The sequence below is a fragment of the Phycomyces blakesleeanus genome (assembly GCF_001638985.1).
Source record: "Phycomyces blakesleeanus NRRL 1555(-) unplaced genomic scaffold PHYBLscaffold_1, whole genome shotgun sequence".
In the NCBI taxonomy this organism is placed as follows: domain Eukaryota; kingdom Fungi; phylum Mucoromycota; class Mucoromycetes; order Mucorales; family Phycomycetaceae; genus Phycomyces; species Phycomyces blakesleeanus.
In genome coordinates, this window is record NW_017265134.1 from 654,025 (window position 1) to 676,168 (window position 22,144).

At 33.0% G+C, this 22,144-nt stretch overlaps 6 protein-coding genes across 6 annotated transcripts; 4 read left to right on the plus strand and 2 right to left on the minus strand.

Annotated features, from left to right (window-relative positions):
- Positions 1 to 1,758: 1,758 nt before the first annotated feature.
- PHYBLDRAFT_61515 (hypothetical protein) lies at positions 1,759 to 3,497 on the plus strand (the record flags this gene model as incomplete). Its single annotated transcript, XM_018440813.1, has 5 exons — positions 1,759 to 1,886; positions 2,224 to 2,361; positions 2,382 to 2,818; positions 2,896 to 3,032; positions 3,087 to 3,497. 5 exons carry the CDS (start codon positions 1,759 to 1,761, stop codon positions 3,495 to 3,497), a joined length of 1,251 nt encoding a protein of 416 aa, XP_018298504.1.
- A 3,558-nt stretch (positions 3,498 to 7,055) lies between these two features.
- PHYBLDRAFT_156889 (CCHC-type zinc finger transcription factor) lies at positions 7,056 to 8,186 on the plus strand. The gene is made up of 2 exons (XM_018433530.1): positions 7,056 to 7,208; positions 7,281 to 8,186. The coding sequence occupies exons 1-2, from the start codon at positions 7,093 to 7,095 to the stop codon at positions 7,333 to 7,335; spliced, it is 171 nt and encodes a 56-aa protein (XP_018298505.1). The 5' UTR covers positions 7,056 to 7,092; the 3' UTR covers positions 7,336 to 8,186.
- Positions 8,187 to 9,245: 1,059 nt separating this feature from the next.
- Positions 9,246 to 10,911, plus strand: PHYBLDRAFT_161111 (hypothetical protein; the record flags this gene model as incomplete). The annotated part of the gene is made up of 7 exons (XM_018434347.1): positions 9,246 to 9,332; positions 9,565 to 9,633; positions 9,769 to 9,788; positions 10,129 to 10,174; positions 10,249 to 10,333; positions 10,426 to 10,442; positions 10,831 to 10,911. The coding sequence occupies 7 exons, from the start codon at positions 9,246 to 9,248 to the stop codon at positions 10,909 to 10,911; spliced, it is 405 nt and encodes a 134-aa protein (XP_018298506.1).
- Positions 10,912 to 11,275: 364 nt separating this feature from the next.
- On the minus strand, positions 11,276 to 13,055 carry PHYBLDRAFT_61516 (hypothetical protein; the record flags this gene model as incomplete). Its single annotated transcript, XM_018440814.1, has 4 exons — positions 11,276 to 11,325; positions 11,885 to 11,902; positions 12,279 to 12,640; positions 12,727 to 13,055. The coding sequence occupies 4 exons, from the start codon at positions 13,053 to 13,055 to the stop codon at positions 11,276 to 11,278; spliced, it is 759 nt and encodes a 252-aa protein (XP_018298507.1).
- A 1,318-nt stretch (positions 13,056 to 14,373) lies between these two features.
- Positions 14,374 to 17,727, minus strand: PHYBLDRAFT_178613 (hypothetical protein; the record flags this gene model as incomplete). The annotated part of the gene is made up of 14 exons (XM_018438018.1): positions 14,374 to 14,607; positions 14,714 to 14,860; positions 14,976 to 15,129; positions 15,228 to 15,336; positions 15,431 to 15,793; positions 15,866 to 15,878; positions 16,015 to 16,113; positions 16,234 to 16,334; positions 16,416 to 16,614; positions 16,699 to 16,833; positions 16,954 to 17,029; positions 17,150 to 17,322; positions 17,456 to 17,593; positions 17,635 to 17,727. The coding sequence occupies 14 exons, from the start codon at positions 17,725 to 17,727 to the stop codon at positions 14,374 to 14,376; spliced, it is 2,034 nt and encodes a 677-aa protein (XP_018298508.1).
- Positions 17,728 to 18,007: 280 nt separating this feature from the next.
- Positions 18,008 to 20,242, plus strand: PHYBLDRAFT_138029 (hypothetical protein; the record flags this gene model as incomplete). The annotated part of the gene is made up of 9 exons (XM_018429918.1): positions 18,008 to 18,057; positions 18,167 to 18,484; positions 18,663 to 18,869; positions 18,967 to 19,092; positions 19,178 to 19,313; positions 19,396 to 19,611; positions 19,769 to 19,841; positions 19,943 to 20,054; positions 20,179 to 20,242. The coding sequence occupies 9 exons, from the start codon at positions 18,008 to 18,010 to the stop codon at positions 20,240 to 20,242; spliced, it is 1,302 nt and encodes a 433-aa protein (XP_018298509.1).
- Between the last annotated feature and the right edge of the window lie 1,902 nt (positions 20,243 to 22,144).

Genomic DNA, 22,144 nt, shown 5'->3' on the forward strand with positions numbered 1-22,144 from the left:
TATTCTTTGTTATGGTCTTTGTGATCAGGTGAAAAAATAAAGTCGCAAAAAGCAAAGCATAAAGCAAGGCAAAAGTCGCCAGTTTAAAAACAATCGATTTTGGTGAACCATTGCTATATCCAAAGAAAACAACAACAACAACAAATCCTGTGCCTTGATTCTATATATAAAGAAAATGAAATTATACACATTATAAACCTTATTATTACTAGTATTATAAATATATTATATTATTTTGCTTGTCACTTGTAGCTAGGTAACAAACACAATCTTCTCTGTGTTTTATTTATCTTTTGAGTGTCTTGTAAAACAAAAAATATTGAATCAGATATTAAAATTCTTTTAACCCAATAAATACATCTAGCTGCAGGCGGAAAGGCGTACTGAGGATATTGATATATTATATTACTGGATAAAGCGACGCCACACAATTTTACGTTAATAACAGAAGAACTAAGTTTATTCTTTATTTCACAAAAAGGATAATAATTAAGAAATATATAAATACAATTGATGCTCCTGTAAGATAATTAGGTATCAATTTGACTTTCATACACTCAAGGCATTTTTAAGGATTAAATCCTTTTTACAAGAAAGCTCGGAAAGATTAGTTGTATTTTAGGAGAGCAAGAAAAATGCCTAATGGTTCATTTTAAGATTTGTTTGAACTAACAGAAAATAAGATCAATGCAAGTCTTTAAACACCTTAAAGTTGCTTGTAACAGCTTAAAAACTCATGCTAAAATATTGGACCACTGAGAGAAGAATAGCAAGCTTGTCAAGTCAACCTTGGGAAATATACTTGGTCATAGTGATAATATATATATATATATATATTGCCCCTTTCTTCCTAGCGTATATAAATGATATTTTAACAAAGTAAAATAAATATGTTTTTTTTTCAACCATTCTCTTTACTAGATATATAGGTAAAGTTACTATAGCAACACCTTTTAATTTTATTTTGTGAAAAATTGCTAATTATATTTTAGATATTCTTTGCGTGCTATACATATATTTCTTCTTTACTACTACTTCTACTGATTAAGTTGGAACATTGACTGTTACAACTAGTGCTACACAAGGTTGGTTTTCTAAATGCACAATATGTATATTTATTTAAAGTGTTGTATATATAGATATTTATATTTACATTTATATTAACCTGTGGTGGTGAAGTTACCTGTAAGCACGGACATTCAATCGTCTGAAATACAAAAATACTAAGATCCTTTATCTTCTATCCCAACGATACAATTTACAGCCTTTTTTTTTTAATTAAAAAAAAAGAAGACGAAGAAGACGAAAAAAAATGATGTGAAAACAGTTATAAGATGACGAGAAAACACACATACAAACAAACTGAAACCAAAGGTACTAAAATTATGTTATACCACATTATTCTATAAAATATACTATGTGCTGTATAAATATACGTATGTAGTATTGGTAATCGTCATATTACTACATGGTTTTAGTATCATCGTTTGGTTAACACATTAGATCGATTGTAGCGTGTGCATGTAGTGTGGTAGAGAAAAGAATAAAACAAATAAAGACGCCAGAATTACTAACCATCTTCAAGAACCTATCCGAGTTGTCTGATTTGTTTTTTTTTAAAGCTTTTTTTTGAATTTCTTTTGGGTGACCATCATTCGTCAGTCAGTCTGTTTGTCAGAGAAAGAGAGAGGCATTAAAATAATGCTTCAAGACAGCTGTGTTGTACGTTTGGAATATGCCATATATAGAAAATGAAGCATGTCAAATGTCAAAAAAGGTTCTCACATGTGGAACGAGAGGTTGGTAGATGAGCAGATCCGGATAACGTGCCGTAAAATAATCAAGAAAGAAAGGAAAAAACTACTTATGATGATAATAATGATATGGTAAGAGGCAAAATAGTTAAGAAGATATGTACCATGTAGGAATGATAGTTTCCGACAAAGAAGTAAAGAGACCAAAGGCACTGTTAGCTCGCTTTTTGAGTTCCTTCCTTTCTTCTTTCTCCTCTTCTTCCTCTTCATATTCTTTCTGTTTGCTCGATTTCCTCTAAATTTACTGTATGCTGTCTCTATCACTTTTACATATCTGATTTAATTCGTCTATTTATTTATTCCTTTACTTGTCAAAAAGGATCAGAAGGCCAGAAACCAAAAACAAAAAGAAGAAAAGAAGAAGAAGCAAATAACAAAATAAAAACAAAAATAAAAACAAAAACAACAGGAATAATAATTATATCATGATTTGCAAGCTATCAATAGGCCCATTTTTTACTACGACTGTCTACCTTTACTTGCGTGATCTTGTCAACCTCAAGTTCAAGTCGCGCCCGACTCCACCATCAGGTCTCCACGCTTCCGGGTGTGTGGCGAAACCGCCAGCTGTTTGGTTTGGTTTGGTTTGGTCTGGTCTGGTCTGGTCTGGTCTGGTTTGGATTCGGATTCGGATTCAGATACTAGTGCTGGGCTGATCACAGACAATGTTATCCAGAACCTAGTACACAAGATTTCTCGGGACTACAATGCTGTCCGGGAATTTCGGCTTGATTATCGTCTGCCCCTGTCGACCAAGATCAAGACGAAGAGCCTGCTGCTAGCCCTTCAGTTAAACTTGAATACTTCGTCTATCACTTTGGTTTCAAACCTACTCGATGTACAGCTGGCCAATCTGTGCACCAACCTCGAAGATTATCTCTTTTCACTTTTTTATTCCAACTTGCTCAGCGACAGACAGACAGCTCTACGTATCCCGTTCACAATCGAGGATTATGTGTGTGACGCACGCACCAACATGGCGTACATTGAGGATGTAGTGGTACGTATCGGACCGTCTGGCCGTTTCCATCCTCAAAATGACTAGGTAGGATTCTTTGGGCGCTTTTTTTTTCTTGCTTAGTGCTCTGGACGACCCCCTTTCTTCCGTCCGAGCAATTTGAGTCGTTTAATGTCCAAAAAACATTGTTTGTGGTAAATAATGCTACAGTTAATGAGGATAGACAGTATACCGGTAGAAATTATACAGACTATGTCGACGTAGGTTAAAGTAAAGTTGTAAACCCAAACGACGATCGATTGGGTTGATTATAGGGCTTGAATGGATTCCTCTTTAACAAACAATCTGGCTACCAAAAGCGCAATTATGATCGAGGAGGATCGTCGGAGATGATGGGGTACTACTGTACGACTAAACATACAAAGCTTAAGCAGACCAGTCTTGAAACACCCATCAGATATACCGCCACAAAGACATTTTGTGAGAATAAGAATAATACCAATATTAAGAATAAGAATAAAAATACGAATACAAATACGGATACAAGTATGAATAAGAATAAGAATAAGAATAAGAACATGAATATGAATAAGAAGAAGGCCCATAGTTACAGTCCTGCCCATCGCCACCGCACCCTTGAAAAGGTCACAACATCTATTCCGAAACAGACCGGGGTCTATCCGGTACAGCCCATTTTACGAGTAATGTGCTTCTGGCCAGCTTAACGAGCAATACAAAGCAGCTCTAGTGATACTTGTATAGATGTCCAGTAATTACAAAGACCAGGAGCTGTGTCTCATTAGAGTAATGATTTCGTATGATAGTTATTAATAGCTATTATTAATTATTATTCATTATTGTTATTAGACTAAAAAATTATGATAATTCATATTTAATATTTAATATTAATAATTTAAAGTACTTTCCTTTTTTTATGCCCTGAATTTTGTCTTTTTTGTTTTTGTTTATTATTATTATAATATTTTATGGCTCTATTTCAACTTTCTCAGAAACTCTAGTGCAACGCACGAGCTTTCTGTAGCTTATCATGTATCAGCTAAAACGCCCAATCTATGCCTTTCTCTTTCATCTTCTCTGTATCAATAAAAACGAAATTAGTATGGGATAATGAAATAAAGAGATATATAGATATATAGATATATAGATAAATAAAGAAGGAGAGTGGGATCCACTGAGTATTTTCTGTGCACTTTTTCTTGCAACTAATTGAAAATAATAAGAATCAAAGAGTAAGGATAATAATGATATATATATATTTTCTTGTTTCAATATTTACCTCATTATTTACATAATATTATCAGTATTAGCATTAGTGTTTTACGCCAAATAATAAGAGTATTAGGATATAAACCAAGGCTAATTATTATTATTATTATTATTATTATTATTACTATTACTTATTTTCACTCGCCCTTTTCTTTGTCTGTCTTTATTTGTCATTTGTCAAGAGATACAAAGTTAATATTTTTGGGTTTTATTTGATTTGATTTGATTTGATTTGATTCGACTTGATTTGTTTTTTTTTTTGGAGGGGAGGAGTAGGAGGGAAAGGGAATAAATGCGCTCAGGACAGGATTTTTTAATACAGTGTTTTGACTTGGTTTTCCGACCTTTTAAAAAAAATTGGACGTTTTCTCTCTCTCTTTTTTTTTTTTTTTTTTTTTTTTTTTACCTTTCAGATTTTAATTTCAGACTGTTTCCAAAAACAGCTTGGAAATTATTTTACTTTTTTTGGAAGGTTTATTGTTTAAACACAGACGGGTTTCTTACTATATTAGGACGCGCCCTACATACAGTCATTACGGGTTCAATTAGCGCTTTCTCAGAAGTAAGGACAATGTCTCAATGATGATGGTAACTTTGAGTGTAAAAGACAAAAACAGATGGTACTATGAATAAAACTATCGTGATATTAGCTATTATTTTATTACATTTGGCTGTTTTGGTAGAGAATTTTCAATAGATTTTACAAAATTTTGAGTATATAACTTTGTAAATCAGCAAGTAAAATATTATTAGAAGCTTAATACATTATATATATTAAATGTATCTCTATGATGAAAACCCTTGCGCTACAACTTACGAAGCTATTAAAAGCTTAACACAAGCGTCCAAAGAATTTTAGTCCTAAAACTTCAAGTGAATTAAAACTATAATAACATACTGAGAAACATGAAAAAGTTTTGCACGACTTTAGTAGCAATATGAGTGGATGTCTAATACAAAGCACCAGACATGGATCATATGTCAAATATGCATTTTTTGTATAAGATGCTGTTTTTATATCAGCATGAGACCAGGATATGAAAGAGCTTTGAAAGCTAAGCGTACAATAGCTAAGACACTATCAAAAAGAGGTAAATTCCTTTGAATTTTATGAGCAGCTTTAGCTATAGGTGTCATCAATGCTAAAATAAAAACCAAACACCAGCTAAAATTTATAAGAGCCACTGTTTCTGGTAGAAAACTAAAGCATTCACCACCTGGTACTTTTGGTACAGCTAGCGACGCTTTTCTTAATTTAATTAAGCCAACAATTAAGACTAGATAAAGAACCAAGATGTGCAAATAGCTATATTGTTACGGATAATATCGACATTCATTACAGTGGTCAAAGTTTGCGAATGTTACAGATAGAGGCTACAGATCTATGCCCTTTCCTTTATATTCCCGAGAATTAGACCCAATCAAACAGTTTTGAGTTGGTATCAAGTACAAGGTCAAGCGATCAAAGTTTTAATCCACTGAAGATATTTATATATATATATATATAATGTATTAAGCTTCTAATAATATTCCACTTGCTGATTTACAAAGTTATATACTCAAAATTCTGTGAAAGCTATTTTTTTAAAAAAAAAAACTAGATAAATAGCCAAATTTAATAAAATAATAATAATAAAAATAGTTGATATTATGATAGTTTTTATTCATAGCTGTCTTTTGCCTTGTAATATATTATTGTTCTGACTTCTGAGCAAGCGCTAATTGAACCTACAATGACTGTATGTAGGATTTCAACCAAATATAGTAAATAATACGTCTGGGATTAAAATATTTTCTTTCCAAAACAAGTAGCCTATTTATTCACTGTTTTTTAAAACTGTCTGAAATTAAAATCTGAAAGGTCAAAAAAAAAAAGAGAGAACGTCCAATTTTTTTTTGTAAAGGTCGGAAAGCCAAGTCAAAACACTGTATATATTTTTTTTCCCAAAGGCGCATTCGGTGATTGAAATTACTCTAAATATGAATATAATTAGTGGAGCAATCACAGGAAAAGAAGAAGAATAAGGAAGAATAAGAAACCAAAATGAAAAAAAAGTAAGATAAAATAAAATAAGAAAGCGAGAAATTGAGGTAGAGAAAGTTGTAAAAAAAAGCGTAAAAAAGTGAAAAGATGAGAAAAGTGAAATATGATAGAAAAACAAAAAAAAAAAGAAAAGAAAAAAAAAAAGTTTATTCCTGCCTATGAGAGGCACGGGGTGAAGGTTATTTTGTTATTTTGGCTTGATGTTTGTGTGCCTCACTGTGAAGGCTCTTTGACATGGTCTAGATGAACAGTACATCTTTAATAGGAAGAGGTTTTTTATGTTAGAATGAAATAAGAAAAAAAAGTTTAAAAAATAGTGGGCAAATTTCTATTTGGTCTATATGTCCTATGTGCTACCGCGTGTTTTCGGTCATTGGGAATTACTCGCTGTATTTATTATTATTATTAGTATTATTTTTGGCGTTTTTTTTTTAATAAATAAATAAATAACTAAATAAAAAGAAACAGAGTAATGGATGTGTGCTGTATATTTGCTGTGTATTTACTATATACGGTGTACTATGTGCTATGTACCGTGTAGTGTGTGTGTAGTGTGTGTGCACATAAGTGATATTTTATGATTTATATGTCAAATTCGGTGCTCCACCTTAGTAGGTGAGTGTTAGAAGCATAATTTATTTTTTTTGCAAAACTATACCTATTTTATTCTTATTTATTTATTTATTTATTTATTTATTTATGCATTTATCTTCATTTTGCCTTACCCTGTTTTCGCCTTCGCCTTGATTTTCTTCATCCCTCCCCCCGTTTCCACTCCTTTCTCCCTTTCTCCCTTTCTCCCTCTCCTTCCCTCCCCCCTTTTTTTTTGTTTCTAAAAACAAATCATACACACACACACTAGACACACTAGACAGGCACACATTTAAATTTGCATTTATATATATATATACACTGACGGACTGACGGACAATCTACACACTTCTCTTTCTGTATTCTCTACAACTTTCATTTCTTTGAATAAGTTCACGATGCTTGCACAAATCCAGCCTAGCGTTCAAATCTCTGGCCTTCCAACACCTGCACCAAGTCCCTCTCTTGGGACAACCTTCTACATCAAACCACTCAATCTACAAGGTGGTCAATGGTAATTATATAATTATATAAATATTTAATCTTTTATTCATTTAATATTAACATCAACCATTTATTATAACAGTACTTGGTGTGGAAAATATGGTCACAAAAGAAGGGGCTGTTCTTTCTTAAAGTAAAAAAGAAACAAAAAAAAACACCAACACCAACATCAACCACGTCCTGCAAAACTCAACTATTGAAAACAAAACTTTCTTTGATCACCAATCTCGAATACCACGAACAACAACTACAACAACTACAACTACAACAGTCTACTTAACCATTTCCTATTCGGACATCAACTATTTCTATATATGTATCTTCTTACATGTCACCCTGCCCATCCTTTCAACCAAGCCCAATACCAGAAAAAATCTTACAGCACCACTATCACCATCGCAACGAACAAATTTAATCCTCCGCCCATTCCCGTCAACACTTCTTTAACATCTTCCTCTTCCTTCGTTCCTTCTTGTTCCATTAACCCAAATTTCCTGCAATATTTTCTTTTCTCATATATTTCTATGTAACAAAACCAAAAATCCAAACCTACAATTTCTGTACATAACTTTCTCCCCCATACAACCTTCTTTGACTATTATTTTTTCTTTCTTTTATTCTTATTCTTACCTTGATCAATGTTTTTCATGCCAAATATTTTATTTCTTTTTCTGTTTTCTTTTATTTATTCTCCTTGTTATTTTGTCTTCTAATCTGTACAGTTGAAAGAAACATTTGATGTTGCCATTTATGCTATAATCCCCTTCTCCCCCTTCTTCTCCCTCCAAAAAAAAACAATAATAATAATAATATTACATTCATTATTATTATTATTATTACTTATTTATTTATTTATTTATTTATTTATTTATTTTTGTTTTTATATCTCATATATATATATATACATACATACATCTTTACTTCGAAACCTCTTTATTGGTATTACTTACAAAACCAAAAAAAAATAAAAAATTATTGTTGCTTTTATCGTGTAATTTGACAATATTATATATATATATCCTAGAGACAACCTCCAAGACAATGAAATCATTAAAACAAAAGATCGCCCGAGCGCGTCACACGTCCTCAAATTCATATGCTATTATGGTTAAACATTTATATAATTATATATTATTCTTATTCTTATTCTTAATACATCAAATGTATATATATATATATATCATTTGAATACTGTAGTGTTGCTGTTTTCTTCTTCTTCATATATCCTGTATGCATATAATTTATATATATAGATTACTATAGAAAGAAAGAGACGTTTATAGAAAAGAAAAGAAAAGAAAAAAGAAGTAGTTACGGTCCGGGCATTCCGGAGTCTCGGAATCGATAAAGGTGTACAATTCTTATTGAAGTTGATTTGTAGCCTAAGATTATACAGGATTTTGTATATATAAAGAGAAATTAAGCATCGGGATGTGGTATCAGAAAGGGAATTTAAAACTGACAAACAGAAAGGCAGAAAGACAGAAAGGCAGAAAGACAGAAAGGCAGAAGGACGGACAGGTGGACTGAAGGACTGAATGACTTAATAGAATAGAATGCCAGAGCAATGGAGATTTAGAGGATTAGAGATTTAGTCTCTTTTTGTCTTTAGTTTATTCTTTTATTCTTTTTAGGCATGGGGTTTGTTAGATGAGTTTTCAATAATCAACAGTTGTCATACCAAATCTTAAAAAAAAACCAAAAACCAAAAACCAAAAACCAAACCAAAAAGATTAAGAGCACAGTCCATTCAGTCTAAAAATCACACTATACCACACTTCACAACCCTACATTACATTGCACTACACATATACATACATGTACATATATTTAATATAACCTCCTACTGTTCCAGACTACATATGGCTTTAGCTTTACAAACCTATTAGTCAATTCATTCTCCTGAAAAGCTACAGATAATTTAATGATGTCACTATTATATTATTACAATTTTCTTTCTTTTTTTTTTTAAAAAAAAAGCTTCATAGACGAATATTTGGGACTCTGCACAACTTTAATATTTTAGTCATTAATTGGTGCGTCTATTATGATTAATTTGATAAAAGTGGTATGCTGTGTTTTGGTGTGGTGTGGTGTGGTGTGGTGTGGTGTTCTGATAGTCCAATTCACTGGTGTAAGGAGACCAGATACTCTAAATAATTATATTTTCATATGTATATGTATATTTTATTATTGATTTAAATAGAATGCATTTATAAATAATATTTGGTCCAAGCGTCAATATTACATAGATACACTTATACATTCATACAGATATGCATACACGGCATACATGCATACATACATATATACATACACATATTTATTTTTATATATATAAATATATTATATACTTATAAAATAAGGTATTCTTCCCTTTGGACGCCGATGACGGGTGCCTTGAATTCGGAATGGAATCCATATGGGCTCAGATGGTCTGAGCTGATTATGAGAATAATAGTGTTACTTAAAACTTAAATAAAGTAACCATGGTTACATTAACAAAAAAAAGAAAAAGAAAATAGGGCACGTCAGTAGTTTTATATATATATTTTCTGTGCAAAAAATAGGCAGTTGGCGTTTTGGGCAGGTTTGTTATTCAAAATAGAATACCAAGCTTATATTTATCCGTAACTGTTTTTGTTGTTGTTGTTGTTTCTGCGGCTGTTGTTATATTTGTTTTTTAAGATTGCCGTAGTCAAGTAACCAGCTAGTCAATTAAGCAACTAGCTTAAAAGTATAATATTAATAAATCTCACCCATACGCACACACCTACACACCTACACACCTACACACCTATACACCTACACTTTTTTTCTGTATATATTTTGCATGTGCGTGAGTATAGATTATCAAGATATACCTAATATATATTGTATTCCAAATATCCAATAAATTATGGTCTGTGGTTGTGATTTTTTTCTATTAGGATTATGATTATGATTATGATTCTTGTCAATTATCAACTGTCAATAGTAGTAGAAATCATAATAAATATTGTCAATTATTTCTTTGTCTGTTTTGATTCCCTTGGTTATTTTTTTTTTAGACTTATTCCGATCTCGATCTCGATCTCGCTCTCGCTCTCGCTCTCTCTATCTCTTTTGGCTGTGCCACTTTAATGAGGTCCGAGGGTAATAATTTGCTGGACTCTTATAGATAAATATATACATATAATGTATTGTACTGTATATTATAACACGGCAATCTAATACATTAAACACAGCTGTTCTTCACACCCAAGTAAATAAGTAAATAAAGAATATTCATGATGGCTACCCCCTCTTTATATACATATACATACACATATATAAACAACAACAAAATACAAAGTACAAAATACAAAAATCACCTAGCTTCTGATCTTGGGCAATCAATTTGCCTAGACTCAGGTCAGGTCAAGGCTATTATTAATTATTGCCATTAGCTTTTACATAATAAAAAAAAACCTCCCCACCCCCCCTTTATCAAAATACAACTAATTGACAAGCATGTGCCCACACACAATTATATATATATATATATCTTTTAGTTGTGGGTGGCCTGAGCTTTGGTGCCCAAAAATATAAATATAAATGTAAACATTATATTCTAACGCTTCTTTGCCTATTGTAAATATCATAAACTTGAGAATCAAGAACTCCAAATACACATCTTGGTATTACCTGCAAAGGCTATTCAGTCTGGTCTGGTCTATTCGGGCTTGGTCTAGACCTTGTATCGCTATTATTTTTTCTATTCAATAATATGTATATAGACCGGTAACCTTTTTGTAAAATAAAATAAAAAAAAACCAGCAACAGCACCTGTATACATATATAATATAACGTTTAAATCTGAATACAAACTTATACCATCTCTCATCTCTACCCCCCCTTTATTTTTCTTTTCTTGTTGTCCCACTTTAGTACACTGGATATTATAATTCTTATTATGCTTGTGCTTAATATATTATAAGCTCTTTATTAATTATAATAATAGTAATATTATTTAATAGTATCAAAGTATCAGTTATATAATAAGGCCGCTTGATAAGAAATACAGATATAATTCAAAGTTTCTGGTGTTCACTATTTTCATATGCCTGCAACCTTGAGTACCCAATAAAGGGGGTTTTCTATTCTTACTATGTTATCATATATATATATATATATAGTACATACATATATATCTTTTGGGGGGTGTTTCAATTTATGCTTTTTGCTTTAAAATATATATAAAAAATAAAAAGTCGACAACGGAACCTGCCGATATTGAAAACTCTTTATTGGTTATCAATATCAAAGCACACACACAAAGAAAAAAAATTGACACTGTGTATCCAATTAATGTGACACACAACACACAACACACAAATACACGCCACTTTAAGGTTGATGGAGGAGGCATAGGAACTAAACAGCTGGGAGAACCAGAAGAAGAAGAAGAAGAAGAAGAAGAAACAAATTGATAGACCGGTAGACTTTGATAATGCTACATATAACCTTTTCTTTTTTTTTTAAAAAAAAAAAAGACCATGTATAAAATATCTTACAGCTATTTAATTTATATAATAAAGAAAAAGAAGTATATATCTTTTCTTAATAATAGACCATTTTCCTAGTGTATTTTGTTGTTGTCCAAAAAAAAATCAAGGAAAGAAATAAAGGAAAATAGACGCACAAAATATGGTGTTTCTTGTATTTACTTTATTGTTTCTAGACCTTTATAATACAGGAAAGTTTCAAATCAAGCTTGTTAAATGTTTCAAGTCATATATAAATAAATTATTTTATTCTTAAGAAAAAGAAGAGAGAAAAAAACTTGAAAATCAAAGCATAAAATTTTAGAGTAAAAGATGTATGTATAATATAATATAATATAATATCAAATCAATCGTTCAATTGTATAGACAATCGATATTTTGTTTTTGTGATTTATAACCAAGGAAACCAATCTAAAGTGAATACAGCTCTCTTTTTCTATATAGAGAAAAACCGAAAAAGAGAACGCGTATTGGTTCAAAGGATAGGTCAAGCCCGATTTTAGTTTTAAGATATGTATATGTATGTGAAAGAAAGCTCTACTGTGTAAAATCACCAGCTACCATCTTTTGCCAGATTTCCTGCTCTCTATTCAATTCTGAAAATCCTTGTTCATCAGTGTAAAACATGAAAAAGGCCTCGAATGGTCTGCTTTCAAGAGTACCCTTTGTAACACAGCTTGCGTGTGAAGGTACCTGTCCATTAAGACTATTGAGCCGGACAACATAGCGAGCGTGCGAGAGATACCCATTAGTCGATGTGTAGGCAGCCCGTTCAATGTGATCATCGATATTGGCTCCATCTCCACGCTCTGCTCTTCCGGGTTCTCTGCTAGTGGTCTTTAATGGGTGATCAGTACCAACCCAGGAGCCATCTGGATAATACATAATAACAGGATATGTGGTCATTGGAGATGCCCTACATAATACGAACATTAACAACACAGTTAGATAGATTGTATACAGCTATATAGAAACTGAAATCAAGATCATAACAAGCCTTACATTTGTTGAGTTTGGTTTAGAGGAGCTACAGACATGAGGGCAATTTGGTTTCCAGGCTTGTCAAAAGGTGGTTCTTCGTCACGTGTAGGATAAAGCTCTGCATGGGTTTGAACATTGTACCAATGCTGAAATCCGGTCTTTTCGGGATTGCACACATAAACTCTGGTACCCTTTGCATAGAACACATCATACAGTGATGCCTCAGGGGGCGGAGCTATCAGTGGCTTGACATTTTCTTCTGTTGGGGCTCCCACAAGACCAGGGACTCTGTCGGCAGTGCCAAGACGAAAGGAAATTGCAAGTGCAAGGATTGTGTAGATAATCTTCATTAAATTAAAATATATCAAGCTGTATTTTTTTCTTTAAGAAATAAAATAAAATAAATAAGTAGAAAAAACGATGAATACAACTATGTATCTTATATATATATATATTAATTCATTATTTTTTTTAAAAAAAATAAATAGTCTCTAGTTTTTCTTTTATAGCAAAAAGGGCTGCTTTGGATTATCTAGTCGAGAAATGTAAAATGGCTCAAACGTAAGGGTCCTTGGTATTTGAATGAAGCCAAATATAATACTTGTGTATTTTGTTAGCAAAAAAAAAAGAACATGCACACTTAATCATGGTCAGAGTAGAATCATTCCGAATATTTGGGTACTAAGGTGATTATTGTCAAATATTATTATTATTTTCGCTCTCTTTCTCTTTGTATATATGTTTTGTGATTCAAGTAATAAGAATTTACAAAAAATAAAGTACAATTCTTTATGGTATATTTAATAAAAGGGGGTGGTTTCTCTTGGCTATACACACCAATAGAAAGAAAAAGAAGAAACATATTTGATTTGCTTCTTACATTCTTGAATATAGTGTATTTGATTTGCTTATTAAACCATTTGTATTCGTTAGACCTTGCTGTAATTAAACAGAATATTATTATTATTATTAAATAGATATATCGAAGAATAATCAACCCAAAATGACAATGCAAAACGAACTACATGCACAATGTAGGTATTGAAAGGTCATTTATAAACACTGGATCCATATACAGTAAAATTATATATATATGTAGATAAAAGCTAAACTGAATAAACAGATCGTAAAGCGGTGAATACTTTTTTTTTTGCTATAGAAAATTATGGAAGCACGCATTTATGTATTTCTACAAGTATCGATTGCAGAATCTCAAAATATCAGACGTGCTGATAAAGAGTATGTTTATATATCTATATAAATCCACTAAGAAATCAAATATTTGCGGCTTTTTTTTTGGTTTTGGTTTTGGGTCTAGATTAAAAGCTACATATATATGTATTTATGTACACTATTTTTTTTAATGGTTACAGTAAATTCTACTTTATGCTTTGTTGATATTAACAAAACAATAATGACCAATTAATTAACATGCACATACTTTTAAGATTCTGGCGGTTAATATACACATATAGAAGAAACGTTCTATGTTGTGAAATCCAAAACATACTATTCCATGCATTCAATTATCTTATTTTATTATTAAGCTCATAATTAACCAGAAAAATAAGTGAATAAAAAAGAACAACAAGCAAAAGGGTTACAGAATATTTTGTTTGGGAAGAGAAACTTGAGAAAGAAGGAAGAAGGAAGAAGAAGAAAGGGGATTTAAGAAAAGGCTTGTTGAATGTCAGTAATACTGACAAGGGATTGGATATAGCGTTGATTGAGATACTTTGGTACCCTGAAATTGGTCTTCATTGCTGGTAGTAAGATGTATTGTACCTTGGATTCCCACTCAGGATCTCCCACAAAAGGATCAAGCCAAGTAGGAGGAGTATACAGTAGTGCTAATTCTCTAGCAATATCATCTATACATTCCTTTTCTACCTCCCATGCTATCTAAAAACACACGCACCAACCCACCCGTATATATATTGATTGATTGATTGTGATTTGTATTTATTACATTAATTTATTCATAACAATTAAATACAGCTCTACTTACTTGCGTGAAATGAAGCAGAAAGTCTGGTAACTTATTCATATCAGGTGCATAGTCCCTTATTAGCACTGGCAAACTTATAAGGTGTCCTTGCACCACAGTGATAGAAAAGCATGTCTTTAGCATTTCTGCATGTTTTGATAAAAGAGACTTTGCATTTTTATTTATTTAGTTAGTTATTTGTTGTTGTTATTAGTTTTCTTGTGTATTAGCTTGTATTCTATAGCTTACTCATGCATGTGCGTATATGTATATGTTAACCTACCTCTATTTGTCCATTTCCAGTGGGAACAAGTGACGGTTCCTCTTCTTTTCCGGATGTAATATTTAGACACTCGCAGATCGAGACTGGAGGGTCTAGCAATATACGTCCAAAAGATTCACACCCATTCAGAACCTTTTGATAAAACATTTCTTCACTAAGCATTTTTAAAATAATAATAGCAATAATAATAGGCAAAATAAGATACACTGTCATTTAAATATAAATATATCTTTATGCATGCGCGCGTGTTACCCTAGTACATTATAGTTGATCGTGTAAAGCAATTTATTGTGCTCTACAATAGCCAATGAATCATCCACGATGTTCACAAAGTTGTGGTGCGAAATCAAGTCAGTAAGATCTAGTGTTTACAATGATGGGTCAAATATATACATCATGAGGAGATAAATAAAAGAAGTTTTTCATCTTGTCTTTATTGTTTGATTTATGTTTACCTATATCTTCTACATGGATCACATCCTTCTGTAATTCTTGGATGCTTTCTAGACTCGAAACTAGTGGAGATGTATTGGCCTGTACACTCTGTCTTTTGGCCTTGGGTTGTCTTTCTGGAAAAGGAACAGCCCCAGGGTTACGAGACGGCTGATTTTGAGACTGGCTACGCTGCGGAATACAGTAGGTCTGTATATCCATCGATCTTTTTGAAACCAAAGGCCGCTTGGTTGCCAAAGGATCTTTGGGTGAATTAGTTACTTCGGATGGCGTTTTTACAAGGAACCTGTCCAGAGTTCCTTGGCAGCTGGGTACTTTTACAGGAGGAATTGTTATTCTATCAGCCACTACCCCCACTATGGGTACTTTGTAACCACAACAAAAGAAAAACTTTGATTTAGCAACACTTGCTTGTATGTGTATGTGTTTCAGTATACCTGTTTGAGGATTCTTTGATGGCAGAATATACAGGGATGTATTTTATTTTATTGTGATCGTAAGTGTTAGTGTGAGTGTGAAACAAATTTGTGCATTAAAAGTCATTTATTTTATTATTGTTATAATTGTTGAAAATCATGATTCTTACCACTGTCGTTTTGGCTGTATCATCCTTCCATTTTGCCAGCTCTTCCTCAATCATAGTACTTATTGTATCGATCACTTTATCTTGGCTCAGAAATGATACCTGTACACACAAGGATATATACACAATTGTGTTATAGTATTAAGTCTTCTTGCTTTAGATATCTTCACTTGCATGCTTTTTTGTCGGATGAATGTTGACGTCTATATTCCTTAGGGGTACATCTATTGAAATATAAACAAAGGGATGCATATTTTGTGGTATATACTGGGAATACATTTTCTCGATAGACTTTTTCATAGCTCTATTCTCGACCGCTCGATCTGAACAAGGTAATTCCAAATAAAGGTCTTCATAAGAAGAAAGTTTATCCCACAAAAACAATCACAGCAACAACAACATACGATTGACAAACAGGAGGAGCTTGGTTGATTTGGCATCCCCATAACTAGGATTTGTAACAAATGTTTCGAAACAACATGCTTCTGTAGTTGTCTTTGGGATGAATAGCAAGGAAGTGAAGACAAAGCTACCATATAACTGTAGTATTGCTCCTTTTAGATCCTTTCCGGTTGTTTTGATATCAAATGTATTTGAGTCAAGCTAAATAACATTCAAATGAAATGAAAAGGACGATTATTTAGATATCAATTATCATTATTATTAAAAGCTATGTTAAAAGACAACCTTTTTACATGTGAATGAAATAGAGTGGTGATGAACTGCATATTCCCGCATGACAGACACTATTTGCTCGTATTCTTCGCGAGGTGTACGCAAAGTCTTTCTCTTCAGAGGTACATTGTAAAACAAGTCTTCAACCTAGCCAGAGCAGCCCAAAATACATACACGCACAAACATACGTAGTTTAATATCAACTAAACATATTTTCTTCTTCTTCAGCATCTTCAAAGAACACGCGTCATCACAGTAGCCACATACTCCCACCACTGTCCCTTTGTTTCCTGCACAAGGATGAGGAGCCTTAGATGTTATCTGACCATTGTTGTAGGCCGCTCTAAACAACCAACAATAAACAAAAGTCTCAAATACATATTTTGTGCTATGTGTTATATTATATATTTATATATTTATATATATGTGTATATGTGTGCCAGTCGAAGATACACAATTATACCTGTAAGCACATATTGAATCTGATGTCTTTGATTGTAAAGTAACATGAGATACATGGGAGATACTCGCAAGTGCCTCTCCACGAAATCCATAGGTTGTCATATTCTTCAAGTCTTCTAGTTCATGTAACTTGCTGGTTGTGTGGGATTTACAGGCAATTATCAAATCATTTTGCTATCATAAGCATAAAATACTCTACATTATATCTTGGTCTTGCACTTGATTTCTTTCTTTCTTTCTTTCTTTCTCTTTCTCTCTTTCTCCTTTTTTTTGTAGGTGTCAATGTTATTGAATAGTATATTCATACATGAATACCGTCTCCATTGTCTTTAATTTGGATCAATTTAATCCCTCCTTCTTTGACAACACAATCGATCTGACTAGAATTTGCATCCATGGCATTTTCAATCAATTCTTTAACCACATGTGATGGCCGGATGATCACCTAAGTTTTGCTCAGAAAAATAAGCCTTGCTATCCAATAACAGCAGCACAAGAAATCCTTGGCAGGCTTGCCTCTCCAGCTGCGATGCGATTAACTACGATTGGCTCTAAGAGTTTAATTGTAGAATGGGACATGGTCAACCTGTGCAGGATTCCTTCTAGGCACGTCACGCAAAAATAAAAAGATAGACACTTCGCGTCGGAACGCGTTCCGACGCGAATTGTTTTTTTTTAATTGGGGGGAGGAGGTCTGAAAAAGAGAGGAGAGAGAGAGAGAGAGAAAGAAGAAAAAGTTAATCGGCAGATTTTCTGAATCTATAGATTTTTTTTTCTTTTCTTCAATTTCTCACCCTCTCACTCTCTTCCCTTCACACACTCTCTCTTTTTAAAGAAAGGAAGACCAACGAAAAGAAGTATGAGCGATCGTCCACGAAGAGCAAGAAAACAAAAACCAACTGTTGCTAGGTACGACATTACCAGCCATTATAAATGTTGATGTGAAGATTTACAAACATGACGATTTGATTAATATTATTATTATTTTTCCTTTCTTCTTATTGTTCAATTTATCCAGTAATGTACACTATGTAGGCTATGTGGAAGATGCCGAATCGGTAGAGGCGATTATGAAAAAGTTTGAAGAGCTCGAACGTATCCAAAAGGAATTTTCGACAATGGATGTCAAGGAACCCGAAGTGGATATAGTAGAAGAAATGGAAGTCGAATCTCAACCCTTGACAGAAGAACAGTTACAAGAAGTGTTTAAGCGAACTTCTGCATTTACTGTCAAGACAGCCACGATGGATTCAAGAGCAGCCGATGATATGGATGCACTTGAGTTGTGGCAGGTAGAAAATAAAGACGGAAATACGGATGAAATATACGAGGAAGAGTAAGTATATTTTACTTTTTATTAAAAAAAAAATTAAGAGAGAGGGGGTAATATATTTCTTTTAAACAAGAAAGGAAAGAATGAGGAGGAAATAAAGCTGGTTAACTTCCAAAATAATAATAATAATAATAATTTTTTTTTTTAACTTGATCTATTAATTTTTTCTCAAATCTTTCAGGGACTATATTCATGTGGATGATGATTTCTGGGATCTTGAGTTTGGAGAGTTACCGCGACCAAAGCGAGCACGTAAAGGAGGACCAGTTGTTGAACGAGTGGCTCGACGTGGTGTTGATAGAGAGAGTATTTTGGCTAAATACAAGGTTATGCAAGTCCAAGTACAAGACAGGAATGGTAACTATCTCTTGGTAAAGAAGAGAGTCAGGTGAGAAGCATAATAATTGTGACACTGGTCATCAGTAAAGTAATAATGATAATAATAACATGGAAACTAAATCACAGCTACATCGATTTCAAAACAGTACAATTGATCCCAGTTTACCAACATATGTCAAGATTCCCGGAAAACCTATTCCAAGATCATGGGCACATTCTATTTTGTGTAAATCTAAATCACAATTACCAAAACCTCCACCAATAGCCTCAAGGTAAACTATACAATACAATACGATATATTATTTATAAATGTTTAAAATCAATCAACTAATAACGATAAATGACCGAATATTCTAGACTACACACGGTCAACAATATATTATCCACAGACCTCAGCCGGTATGGAAAGTCATTTAGCGCTGTCTATATGGATCCTCCTCTGCTGCTGCCCGGAGAGAGTCCTGTACCTGGAAAAATACATATTGATGATCTAGTGAGTTTCTATAAATATTAGCAGACATTTTGTAGGGATTTTAATATGATCATCCTAATTTTCTTTCTCTTTTCTTTCACAGGCCAAACTCAATGTGTCTAGCGTTGTTTCAGCCGGGTTCTTGTTCATTTGGCTCGAGAAAGAGTGGTTACAACGGATTGTAAGTATGGCAAGTCAATGGGGGTTCAAATACGTCGAGAATTTTTGCTGGATCAAGAAGAACATCAACAACCAAATCCATAAGAGTCCCTACAAATACTTTAACAAGAGTAAGCTGAGTCTGCTGATATTTAGAAAGGTACGTTTACAAAACCAAGCTTTTTTTATTTTTATTTTTTGGTACTAAAGTAAATTTCTTACTTCAATAATATATACATATATATAAAAAAAACATTGCTAACAAAGTAGAATATATATGTGTGGGGACTCTGTCTTTTTTCTTTTTTCTTTTTTAGGAGGGAGACATTGAATTACGTCACCAAAGAAACCCAGATTGTGTATTTGACTTTGTAAAACCCATGTTGCCAGGTAACAAAAAAGAAAGACTAATTAAAATTATGAGCACCAAAAAAAATAGTAAAATAATTATGAAAATATATAGTAATATAATAATAATAATAATATTTTAGACGAAATATCGGAGAAGAAACCTGAGTTTATGTACAATGTCATTGAGACCCTGCTACCCAATGCTGTCTACCACCCAGAGAAGAATCCTGAAGGAAATGGGCTTCTTGAATTGTAAGCACAAGATTTATTTTCAATAGTTCAATAGTTCAATAGTTCTATGACTAGGTTCGATTTCTTTTCTTTGGTCAAGTTGAAGGACAATATTGTATTTATTGATGTCTGTTACTACTTGTAGGTGGGCAAAGAGAGGACAGCGACGGACAGGTTGGACTACTTTGGTAGAACAGCCTATAAAGTAAAATAGCTACAAACCATTTTGTCTGGCTTCTACTCTTTTTTTTTATATGTTTAATTTGACTCTAAACTCATTCGATCGACCCGACAGCGGGTGTTACGTACCACTAGTTTTTGCCCACAACGATCTACCAAATAGAGATAAGATAAATATACACACACACTATATACTTTGTATTATATACTCTATATTGTATATACATAATACACACACACGCGCACATACGCATACAAATGTATATATATATAGAGAGGGAGAGAATATGGAGAGACATAGAGACATAGAGGCACAGAGACATGGGGAAGAATAAAAAGGATACAAGAATAATAGGGTTACTCAGAATCAGATATCAAATACCAAATATCCATTATCAGATATCAAATATCAAATATCAAAATAGTCAATTTTTACTTTTATTTTTATTTTTATTTACTATTTATTTTATAATTTATTTTAAAATAAAAATAAAAATAAAAAATTAAAAATTAAAAATATAAAACATATATAAAAAGGCAAATAGCCCCATTTCTTTTCACCCTTGACTTTCTTTCCAAAATGAAGCCCTACATAAAACTCGTCACTCTTTTTGCCCTCGTACTTCTTGGCTTCCTTCTTTATGCCGTCTTCCCTCCAGACTATGGAGTAGACTCTAATAACCACGACGCATATCACCAAGACCATGTAAGCAACCACCACTGCAACTATTCCTATAACAAAAGAACCAAAGGCCGATCATTAATTGAAATCTTTACTTAAATTTTGAATCATCAGACTAATCACCCAGATACTCCCCCTCCTGTTCCTCCACCTAATAATGTACCCGCATCTCCTCCAAATCCTTTTGTCCCTCCTCCACCTCCACCTCCAAGATACCCTCCTGATGTCGTCAAAGAAGCTACACTAGGCCCTTGTCCTCTCTTCCAGAATCAGCCGCTTCAACAACCTAAACCCATTGTTCCAGGTAAAATAAATAGAAACTCCCCGCTCTTTATTTTTCTTTTGTTTTCTTGTTTAAATAGTATATTCGCCTATAAAATTGCGAGGCATAAAAAAGGAAAAAAAAGAAGATACTAATATAAGTTGATTTCTATCTTTGTCTTATAGCATCTCAGCCCGTCTCTGTCGATAACTTGGCACCTATTGCACCCACTGCCGATCAAACAACAATAAGACTCAACACTGCAAAGAGTCTAGACTATGCCCGACCCAACGAATTATGGCAGTTCAGTGTGGTACGTAAAAAGCGTGTGTGTGTGTGTGTGATAAATAGAGAGAGAAAAGAGAACGACGCAGGGCAATAAATAAACATTACTGATGCTTACGGGGGGGGAAAAACTTGCTTAGATAAATTCCAAGCCAGACGTCTTTATTGCTTCTGAAGGACACACCATCGATATCAACAACCACTATGGACGTGAGCACAGAATTTACAGTCTTATGAAATGGGTCCTTAGAGTACATCGCCGTGATTCTATGCGCAAGAGTCCATTGATGATGGTCGACGTGGGTAAGTCATTTGTGTATACAGGCAAACATATGCATAAACACAGACACAGACACAACAAATACATAATGCACATGCTTATAAATCTCGTAAATTTGGGAGGATTCTACATTTCGGGACCACATCTTTGAATATTAATATTTCTTTTCCGATTACCCTTTAGGATCAAATCATGGATTGTTCTCGATGGTGGCCGGAGCCAGCGGTGCTCACGTTGTTGCCTTTGAACCCCAGACACCTCTTAGAAGTAAGTATTTAATTTTTTTTTATTATTAATATTGTTATTTTGGATTGATTTGATATCAAAAAAAAAAGAATCATTAGCCCAAGAAGTCTTGGGTCCTGTCCTATATCTTAATAATAATTTTTCTTTTAAAAAAAAGGTGTAATCAATCTTGCTGC